Below are 10,955 nucleotides of genomic sequence, written 5' to 3' on the forward strand. Positions count from 1 at the left end.
GTTTCAGGAGCAGTGTTTTCTGTCGGGAGAGGACCTCCTTTTACCGAAAGCTTTTGGCGTTTTAACCTTGCAGAACTTTTACATAAAGAAAAAACCTGAAACACACTAGAGGAATGTGAAAAAGCATATGTCTCCTTTTAGACTCTTGATGAGATTCCAAAAATGTGCAGCTTTACTGATACAAACCTCCATGATTGAAACTATTTGTTTCTTTAACAAGTCCCTTTAGCATAAAACTGAATGTAAACATTATTGAGTTTGCTCAGTTGTTTCTATTCAGACATGTTTGCAGTCAGGCCACGTCCCCGAAGAACACGGTTTACCTGAACATTTAAAGTACTTCCTAATGCTTCCCGCTGAGCCCATTGTATGGAACAAGAAGTAGTCACCCATCAATAAGTGCAATGCTGTGATGTTCTACTTAGATGCAGTGTCCTCCTTTTGCTACTTGGCATTTTAAGTCGTCTTAGTTCTGCCCTATTTCTCCTCCTTTCTGCTAAATGCTTTTAGAAATAAATCAGGACTCCGTCGGTGATCAATGGCGATGTATATTAAAGGAGACGGCGCAGGAATGTTAGCCCTTTTTTGGCAGTCGAGGCATGTGAGCGCATGGCAGTTCCGCCTCTCCAATCATCTGTGAAGAGTTGTCAGAGCTCGGACGGCAATGGTGGGCAGGGTTATTAAGCAGGATGAATGACTCAACAGTCGCCGCAGCTTCATTCAACCGTCTCATTAGAGTCGACGGTTAGAGACTGCTTTTTCTTAGGGAGCCATTGGGAGGACCATTAGTGATGCCCCCATAGTCACCATCATTGAGCTCAGCAGGCCCCACAGTTTCATCCATAAGACTTGCCTCACGTATATCGGCCCTCTCACAGTCCCTACACTTATCCGTGACTATCTCAATTGCCGAACCCACCCCAAGTGTTTCTAGACTTAACTAGCTAATTTGTTCATGCTGTTTTCTAAAAGACCTATACTCCTTGGCATGTCTTTAAAAGCATTTCCTGCTCTGATAATAACTTTGATGGAAGCTAATTCATTTTCACTAATCATCTCTGTAATTAGGCAGTCATGGTGATTGGTCGTTGTTGAATGAAATGTGAACTACACCTCCACAATTCCCTCTGAAGACTGGATGGCTAATTTGGGTGATGCCTTCAGGGGACGATATTCTTTTGAAGCCGATGCAAATCAGCACATTACAGAGTGAGCGGCAGCACTGTTGCCAAAAACAGGTGTACAGGTGTTTGTCATTTATTAAATTTAGCCAAAGATTGAATCCCTGCAGCTCATATTTTAATTAAATTCTCGCTCACTTAATAAATTGGCATTTGATTTGATTAAGCGCAGAGCAGCTGTGGAAGACGGCTCCCAGTTTTACCACTTCAGGAAGACCTCGGATAAGCGCCGATCTTTTGCACATGAGAGTTTTTTTCCGGACTTTTTTTGTCAGACGTGGAAAGATAAATAGCTACATAATGGATACAACTGAGCAAGATACAGTATCATGCGTTTCCATTACTCAAGAGCGACTCCATCTTTATTAACACGGGCAAACCGATACCGTAAATGGTAGGAAATTGAAATTGGTTATATGGCACCTACCACAAAGAAAAAACGTATGCTTGTTTTTTCTTTCTTTCCTTTCCTTTCTTTTCAATGAAAGCCTTGTTTGCACTAAATAAGCGGTTCAAATGAGAAAAAGAATGCACCTTCAGTTTCAGAGCTTAGGTGCCGGTGAACCAGGTTTGCACTTAATCTCAGTGAGAGACACGCTTGGGTGATTGTTCCTCTCCCTCTGATACTTTCAGCCCGTCTCGGAGGAGTTCCAAAACGGCGAGGGCTTTGGGTATATTGTTGCGTTTCGTGCCAACGGAACCCGCGGCTGGAAGGAGAAGATGGTAACGTCAGCTGATTCGACGACATACAAATACAGAGACGAGACCTTCCCTCCCCTCACCCCATTTGAAGTGAAGGTCGGAGTATACAACAATAAGGGAGACGGGCCGTTCAGCGAAGTTGTCGTCATCCACTCAGCTGAGGGGGGTTAGTTAATGTTTGTGGTTGCATGGATTTAAAATGAGCAAAGAGAAAGAAAAAAAAAATTGCATTTAATTATTTTCACCACATTGACTTGTTTCACAGAACCGAGGGAAGCCCCATCTGATGTGAAAGCTCACAGCATTTCGTCATCGGAAATCAGGGTCATTTGGAAACCTCCCAACCCTGGCCCTGGAAGACCAGGAGGATATGAGGTTTTTATGATTTTTTAAATTTTTTTTGTGGTTTTGTGTCTGTGTGCACACCAGTACATCTGCATACAGTGTGTGACATTTCACGTTATCACACACTTTTGTGCACGTGACCCCCCCTCCCCTCCCTTTTTATTTATTTATATTTATTTTTTTTCAAAGTCCTACTTTTCTTTTTTAAAGGTCAGCTACTGGAAAGACACGGAGCAGGAAGAATCAGGGACAAAACAAAGAACGGCGAAAAACGAAACCTCCATGGTCTTGACTAGACTAGAAGGCAACAGTCTGTATCTGATCACAGTGAAAGGCTTCAACAGCATCGGCCTGGGTCCTGCGAGTGCTGCTGTCACAGCCAAAACCAGAAAAGCCCGTGAGTACAGCTCTGACGTTAATCATGTAACGCTATATATGGAACAGGTGCAGTGATTGACCTAGTTGGTTGAAACTCTTTTGAAAATCTTTTTGAAATCACTCCAGGAGGTTTTTCATTCTCTCCTTAGCTCCTGCTCAACCTCCAGACAACCTCATGTGGATTCAAGAAGGCAACAACGTGTCTTTAAGCTGGGACCCCGTGAAGGCAAAAGACAATGAATCTGATGTCATCGGGTACATGGTAATGAGCCGTTGACAAAGTTAAGACAGTTAATGTCTAACTACAGGGTTTCGAAGTGGGAACAGTTCCCGAAATGCTTTTACGAATGTAAATTCCCATTTCAAGTTGTCTTGTACGCTGAGAGTCGAGTCTGCAGTGCGAGGCATTAGCCTTAGACTGTATATAAAGATGGACGACGCGTCTCTATTTCCCTCCCACTGTGAAAAAAACTTAAGATCACATATTCTGGAATGCTCGTGCTGACATCTTGCATTGCAACACTGGTGACTTCACTTGGAGCCAGAGTCTGCGCCGTGGTGATCGTAAAGTGGGACCACAGTATCGAAGTCCCGGCGGTACACAAGCTCGGCCAATCGAGAGTCAGTCTTGGCTGTCAATCGTGACACTACACCGCATTTTTATAGCATCAAATAACTGATAAAAACCAAACCGTCTGGAAAAATGAACAGTTAAATATATGATAAGAACTATCTAAAGAGACAGAAACCATCTTTGGAAAAAAATGTGTTTGCCGAGGACTCTTCGGTTTTACTAGTTTTTTCTTTGGCCCATGTTCTATGTGCTTACATGGAAGAGGTGGGGTTTATTACCTATCCTGCAGCAAGCCACCAGGGGGCCCCCTGGTGGCTTGCTGCAGGGGCTTTGGCATCACTTTTGGGATGTCATCCATTTTTACACACAGTCAATGGTATAAATTAGCACTTTGAGATTGCTTTTAGCAATGAAAAGTGCTCTATAAATAAAATGTATTATTATTATTATTATTTTCGAATCAAACATCACAAATTATGATGAATTTAACATCTATATGGGAAGTCAAATTGACTCAGTTTAAACTTACACATGTATTTAATGCTTTCTACAAAGTGCAATGCATTTAATATGAAGAATGTATACCAACATACTTTAATGGATAGATTTCAACGCCATGTTTCAAACCTTTTTAATTAATGTCGATGATTTTAATGAATTCATTATTTAATATTTTAACATGAACAGGCCGTTCACCACTGAATATCTGGACATCAAATATAGATCCCTCAATTTTACTTCTTTATTACTTTTTTTGAGAAGGCAAGTAAGAATGTGTGGGTTTTCTCTACAAGTATGAACCGTCTATACATTGTAAACTGAGAGTGGCTTTGTGCACATGTCCTGCAGGTGTTACTCAAACAGGAGGGCAGACGCCACAACCAGGTGACGAGAACCATCAACCCCTCCACCATGCTCTCACTGCCAGAGGGAGGGACCTATATCATTGAGGTGCGCGCCCTCAGCGAAGGGGGAGAGGGAGCCGTCAGCTCCCAAGTTCGAGTTGTCACCTCCTCTGGTAAGCTTGATACGACTTGCCTCCCCTCTTCCAGCCGCACGCTCAATTGACATGACCATTGAAATCCAATCGCCGTGCACAGGCTGTTTTTCTCTTCGCGGAGATCTTATGCTCTGCCCTTAATTGAGTCGCCGCAGCTGCTGTGTGAGCCAAGTTTTCCTCGGCTAATACTGTTTTAATTACCTCGCCCACAAAAACTATCCTTCCCCTGCACAGCCAATTAGCTCCCAAGCAACAGGAAGGACAGAAAGTGAACCGCTCTGTGTGCCACATGACCAACCAGCTTTTCAGGGCAATGGATTGGTGTTTCCCTTCCTCGTCTCCATTGGTTTTTTCTCCCTTTCGGAAAGAAAGACTGAATGCATTTATAGCTCCGAACAGTGTCAGTGGAGCTGTTTAGCATTAAAAATGAATGGAGGTGTGTGGCATCTTTGTTCTCACCACGACTGACTACTCTCCCTTCTCTCAGGTGTTCGAGCGAAAAGCAACCAGTGCTCCGTGCACCGTCTGCCACAGAGCCTAGCATGGACAGCACTGCTCCTGGTTCTTCTGGTGCCTTCAGCTTCCTGGTGAGGCCACTGTGCCGTCCTTGTTTTCAGGGAGGGGGCCACCAGTCTTCGCTCCCTCCGACTGTCTGCTCTCTTTGGCCTCACCCGTCCCAAAAGGCCCGAGGCCTGCCGAAGGGGGTTGAGTCTGCCAGCGAACATACAGCTCTCCCGAGTTCATCCTTTTCAGCTCCCTGGTTCTTTTTGGAGGCCCTGGACGTTTTTTGATTTGCCTCGTTGTTTTCAACATCACGGTAGTGTTGTACTGTACTGTACATTGTGTGGAAAGATTTGTTTAATCTTTAACTTTAAACATCATGTGTTCCTCGCACCGACTGGCATCTAACCACTTCCAGACGGCTCCTGCAGCTCTGGGGCTCCACGGAGCGTGAACAATTCCTCGAAAGCTGCTGTGGTTGTAGTACAGGGATCAGCCGGCCTGTTTCTTCTCATTACTTATCTGCATCAATTTACCCCTTGGCTGCCTAACAAGCAATGAAGCAGAAGCTCAGTAGAGATAAGTGCATTGTTTTCTTATTCACACGTCGAGGAGAGAAAAAAACACAAAAAAACAAAACTTTTTTTATGGAACCAAGAATCTTACTATTTCCAGACTTGCTTTTTGTACATTGTGTTACCTTTAGAGAAAAGAACAGTGGTGTGTGTCAGCTATGTCAAACTCTGTTTTTTGGTAGCGATTAAGCAATGCTCGGTGATACAGTATGTGGACTGTTGGATGTATGGAAGTAGGCGACAGGTTCTGCCTACCGCCTGTAGTGCCCAAACACATCGATAGACAAAGACAACTGTACGGACTCTTGGTGTCAGTACAAATAAATGTGATGTATATTTTTTAAACACCTGGTGTTTGTAGTTTCTAACTCTTAAAAAAAAATAGATATGTGTGACAATACACTACGGGGGGGGGGGACATGTTGATCAGTAGGTTTAAAGTTTCTTATAATGAGCGACTTAATCATTTTGTCTATATGAAGACAAAAACCTAAAAAATCCAATCACAAAGCTTTGACGAACAGTCCAGGATCCAAAGATTTTTTTCAATTTACAATCAAACAAAATGAAGAAAAGCATCAAGATCTGACATTTGAGACGGTGAAGACAGAAATAATTTGATTGCTTCATGAATATGATTATGTTGATGCTGTTTTTCTGTTGATCGCCTAACTGATTAACTTTAGCCCATAAAAGATATCGCCATAAACAAAAACTAAATGGACTATTACACTTTTTATTCTACGTCTTATCTGAAAGCTACCGGTCTATCAGTGAGTTCTTCATTTTGCGAGGCCTGTGTGTTATGTAAAGTGCCGGGGCTGATAGAATTCTGCACACGTGGCGTTACAGGCCGCAAAACTTTCCACGATAAAAGGACCACTGCAGAGTCTTACAGCGCTGCATCAAGAGTATCTCTCCTTCCTCTCAGGCTCCTCTCCTGCCTTGTCTGCAGTAAAAGCTTATCTCTCGCTGGGCAGAAATCCAAATGAACTTGCCTCAAGTGTAATTAAGGTTAGAATGGTGATGTGTAGTCCTGAAGCCTGCTTGCTTGAGCAGACCTTTTGCTTGCTCTGCCTTCCAGCTCCCCGGACTCTCGCATTACAGAGTCAGTGTAACCTGGCTGCTCAGCCGCTCGGGTTCAGACAAGGGTACCAGCTCAGACGCATCAGATAGGACCACACCGGAGGACCAAGGAGGGCAAACACTGCTCCAAGCGGCGTCTGTCCCATGGATTTAGACCCCTGTGTTTTGGCTACATTCAGAGCGGGAGGATGAGAGGCGGGTCTCCTCTTTCTTACTTCATTTAAGTCTGCAGTGCAAAAGCATTAGGCTGTTTAATGTGGATGGAGGGGTTTTGCGGTGCTTTTAGCCCGTTCAGTGACGTCAGCTCACACACATACCTCCACACAAGTGCTAATGTACCGACCTTTAATTATTCATGCAGCTCCTGTCTGTGTTGGCGCATCTGATTTATGATAATGGATTATGTATACTGCAAGGGGACCCATTTGGTTCAGGGAGCCAGAAGCTATAGTGTCAGCAGTTAAAACACCAACTCCCCCTAGGTTAATGTCAGAGAGTGTGTGTGTGTGTGTGTGTGTGTGTGTGTGTGTGTGTGTGTGTGTGTGTGTGTGTGTGTGTGTGTGTGTGTGTGTGTGTGTGTGTGTGTGTGTGTGTGTGTGTGTGTGTTGGATTATACTGTACCCTTTAGTTATCTACTGGATGCTTTATTAGATAATTTTACAGCGAATGTATGTCGCTTGAAATCAAAAAATAATCACTCCTACAGTTTCAGCTCACACTAGTTGCATTTATATTCACAGCTCGTGTGTCACATGGGAGGGGGCAGATTTTAACATTTTGTACAGGACAAATAAACTTTATGGGTTATTCTTATCACGTAAATGTTTTTAGTGTTTTATTTTCTGACTTGAAAGTGGTCGTATAAATAGTATTAACCATTGTCATGTTTTATATTAATCTAATGTTACTATACCTTTGGACTCCATGCATTAAAAAAAAACACAATTATGGTTTCACCCGTATTCAATTTTCCTTGCAGTTTTTCTCAATAATGTTTAATCAAGTGTTCTCAGTTCCTCCCAATGTATGCCTGGTTATAAGATTTATAGTATAATTAAAATCTTGTGTGTGATATGAAACCTGTGGTAAAGAGACACTGTCCAGATGAGATCATTTCTAAGCTGTCGAGTGAGATATCATCCAAGTTATTTCTTATATGTCGCATATGTATATCTGTATATGCATGGCGGCTCGCTAATTTGTGTTTGCTGCTGGAGGTTTCTGTGATGTTTGAATATTCAGCCTGTTGGGTTCCCCCCCCCAGCAGTGGCAGGGATGGCAGAGAATGAGAATTAGGGAAGTGTGCCATGTTCTGTTGAAGACTGAAGTGAGCCGAGGGATTAGAGGAGCGGCTTTGCAGAGCGTCAACATCCAGCATTGTATTGCACCAGTCCAGTAATTATTGAAGTTATAATTGAAGTTGTCTTTTGACCTCTAAAAACCAGCTGCATTGGAGGAGTACCATCAGGAAAACACAGTGCACAACATGTTGTGCTGCTGAGCTTTGCGGGACAGGAAATAAAAAAAGATCCTCCTTTTTGGGGGGGCTTTGTTATCAGAGGCATTCCTGTATCGTATTGTATTGTATGCTTCCCTTTTGTCCCAGATACAAAATAATGATGTCAGTGTTTTTACCAACTCAAAATAACTATGTTAAGATTTTACTTAATTTTTTTTGCATCTACTGCTCAATAATTCATGGTCCCAGAGGTTAAATTGTAATGTTTCGGTGAATCTCTCTAACTGTTGCTGCAGCACCAAATCGAGGAGAGATTATAGTTCTTCTCAAGAAATATGAGCTGTTTTAAAATTTCATTTACATCCTCAGAGGATGAACCTTTTTTTTTCTTTAACATACACTCAGTGGTTATTTTCTGTAATTCCACACTAACATGTCCTCTTTACACTCAAGAGTTCCTTCATGCTCCCGCAGAGAGAGGACTCTTGTGATTGTAATGACCCAGTGGCCTTTCTTCTAGCTCCACGCTCATTTTTAGCTGCACCACTGAGACTGTGCATGTGGGACAACGCTGTTTGTCACAGCACTTTTGTATTATGGGCTCAGCAAGAGATAGTTTGTTTTTGGAATTAGTGTTTGTTTTATGTGTCTCATGTTTTATTTGCAATAGTGTTCAATATTTTTTTAAAGAAAATATGGAACTGTCTCATTTGATCCTGATAGGGTTAGCATTTATAGTTTGCATTTAGAACATTTGCATGCAAGTATGGTTTAGTAAGTAAGATAAGCTAAGATATACCTTTATTCGTCCCACAATGGTAAAAAATTGGGGCATTACAGCAGCAAAGCGGACAGAAGAATATATAAAGAAATAACAAAAAATAACATTAAATTAAAAAAAGGAATATAAATACTATATACAGAGCAATAGCAATAGTTGCACATGGAGACTAAATATAAATATTGTACAGTTAGTTATTGCAGTTTAGGTGTATCCGTGTGTGTGTGTGTGTGTGTGTGTGTGTGTGTGTGTGTGTGTGTGTGTGTGTGTGTGTGTGTGTGTGTGTGTGTGTGTGTGTGTGTGTGTGTGTGTGTGTGTGTGTGTGTGTGTGTGTGTGTGTGTGTGTGTTCGTTCTATTTAGAGCAGTGCTGGTTGTACTGTCTCACAGCAGCAGGAAGGAAGGACCTGCGATGCCGCTCCTTCACACACTTAAGGTGAAGGAGCCGGTCGCTGAAGGAGCAGAGACAGTGTCCTGCATGGGGTGGGAGTCATTGTCCGTCACTGATGATAGCTTGGCTACGATGCTCCTCTCTCCCACCACCTGCACTGTGTCCAAGGGGCATCCCAGGACAGAGCTGGCCTTCCTGATCAGTCTGTCTAGTCTCCTCCTGTCAGCTGTTGACATGCTGCTGGTCCACCAGACCACTCCGTAGAAAATGGCTGATGACACCGCAGTGTCAAAGAATGTCTTTGACTAATATATATTAGTTTATATATAAACTAATATTGTTGCCTGCGTGATGGCGTATGGTGCACTACTAGAGGGAAACTTTTCATGAAACACTAGCTAATTTGATATCGTCCTCCCTCATAAGAAAATAAAGCAAAAGCGCCCTGCTGAGAGGCCTCCCTAGTGAGACGCATTTGAGAGTAAATTTGAGAAGAAAGACGACAAATGCTGTTGATTAAACTTTCCACCTCTTGCAGTTCAGGCCTTGGGTTTTTCTGCTCCCAAACATTTGCCATATTTAATACTGAGTCACAGTCATGGAGTGCCTGGCTATAGCTGCACACAAAGCTCTGCTTCTATGGGGAATTAATAGTCCACTGGCATAGTCTAAACCAAAAACTGAATACTAAAAGCCTCATAAAGGCAATTGTTATTGCAAGGGAATCGGATGCTTTATGCTGCCACATGATGTCTAATTTCTATGTTTTGTTTTTTTTAAATGATGTGTTGCGTCATGCTGCTCCAAATAAATCACTTGCAAGAATTTCTCCTGCAGGTGTAATTCCTTTCAGGCCATAAAAGTCACATCCGGTGATTTGTTTATCGAGATATTGGAATTCAGCCAAATCCCTGCAGATTTAAAGGTGGTGATTCAATTTTAAGATGCAAGCTACTTTCTCTCCAGACCTATTGTGTGAGGAGATATAAGGGGATGGATTTCTAAATCTTGGGGGCTGCATAGGAAGATTTAAAGGTCAGGCGAGAAAGTAGTCAGCAAAGTGCAGACCTCTGCCAAGACCTTATAATCTGCCCAGTTACCCGTCACATCCAAAGTCAATATTATATCATGAAGATGACTGAGCGGTGATGTGAAATGTGGACAAAAATTTGATCTGACACAGGCATAAAAGACAAGGGGTCACCAATATCAGAAGTTTCCTTCCTCATGGAAGCATGGATTTTCCTTCTGTCTTTTCTTAATCGAGGCCTTGATTATTCTTGATTATTAATTTTAGCCTCATGGTGGTGCTAAGGAGTGGTAAGTTTCATGCAAATCCACAAAAACATTTTGAGACGCTTGATCTAGATTACGCGGACAGTGATTGTTGTGGGTTCAGTTAATTTCAACATGATTAAAGCAATTTTACTCTTTTACCCAAATCTAATCAAAATTCCATTCAGTTAAATTAAGTCAAGAAAAGACCAAAAATCTATCACCAGGAAGAGAAAAAAAAAGATTACAAATGTTTAAATTTGTTAGCTCGACCAACATGTAAATATGACAACTGTATAAGTTAAATCTATGAAGCATTGCGGGACTTTATTAATTTAAAGGGGCAGTAAGTGATTTTAATCCAATACACGTTTTGTAAAAGTCATCGAATATTTCCTCACTGTGTGTGCATAAAAACCCAGTTGTCACTGCAGCCCAGGCTCTGTGAATTGAAAACCAAAGAAATGGGGCGGAGAGCACCTCACAGCACTTTGTGTGCAGTTTGCAAACATAACTCCCTGCTGCTCTGCTCTGACTTATTCTATTGCAGGAGACTGATGCTTAAACTAGAGTTCACTGTGAGTTTCTGTTAATCACTGTCAACTTTTAACTGTTGGTACGGAGCAAAAGGCTTAATCTTCAAATTTCCCAACAGTTCAACCACCGACTAAATCTCCACTTCTTATAGAACATCCTCGGATACAGGAAA

General features: G+C 42.2%; 1 protein-coding gene across 3 annotated transcripts in view; it reads left to right on the top strand.

The window, feature by feature from the left end:
* Nucleotides 1-5,601, top strand: part of cntn5 (contactin 5) — a 90,327-nt gene extending 84,726 nt beyond the window's left edge. For all 3 annotated transcript variants that reach the window (XM_035623659.2, XM_035623660.2, XM_035623661.2), the window contains exons 19-24: nt 1,815-2,049; nt 2,149-2,258; nt 2,439-2,625; nt 2,756-2,868; nt 4,030-4,198; nt 4,668-5,601. In XM_035623659.2, the coding sequence (XP_035479552.2) occupies nt 1,815-2,049; nt 2,149-2,258; nt 2,439-2,625; nt 2,756-2,868; nt 4,030-4,198; nt 4,668-4,771 (918 nt within the window). In that variant the 3' untranslated portion in view covers nt 4,772-5,601. The remainder of the gene's footprint in view (nt 1-1,814; nt 2,050-2,148; nt 2,259-2,438; nt 2,626-2,755; nt 2,869-4,029; nt 4,199-4,667) is intronic.
* Nucleotides 5,602-10,955: the final 5,354 nt, after the last annotated feature.

This window comes from Scophthalmus maximus, chromosome 11 (genome assembly GCF_022379125.1).
Source record: "Scophthalmus maximus strain ysfricsl-2021 chromosome 11, ASM2237912v1, whole genome shotgun sequence".
NCBI classification, from domain to species: Eukaryota; Metazoa; Chordata; class Actinopteri; order Pleuronectiformes; family Scophthalmidae; genus Scophthalmus; species Scophthalmus maximus.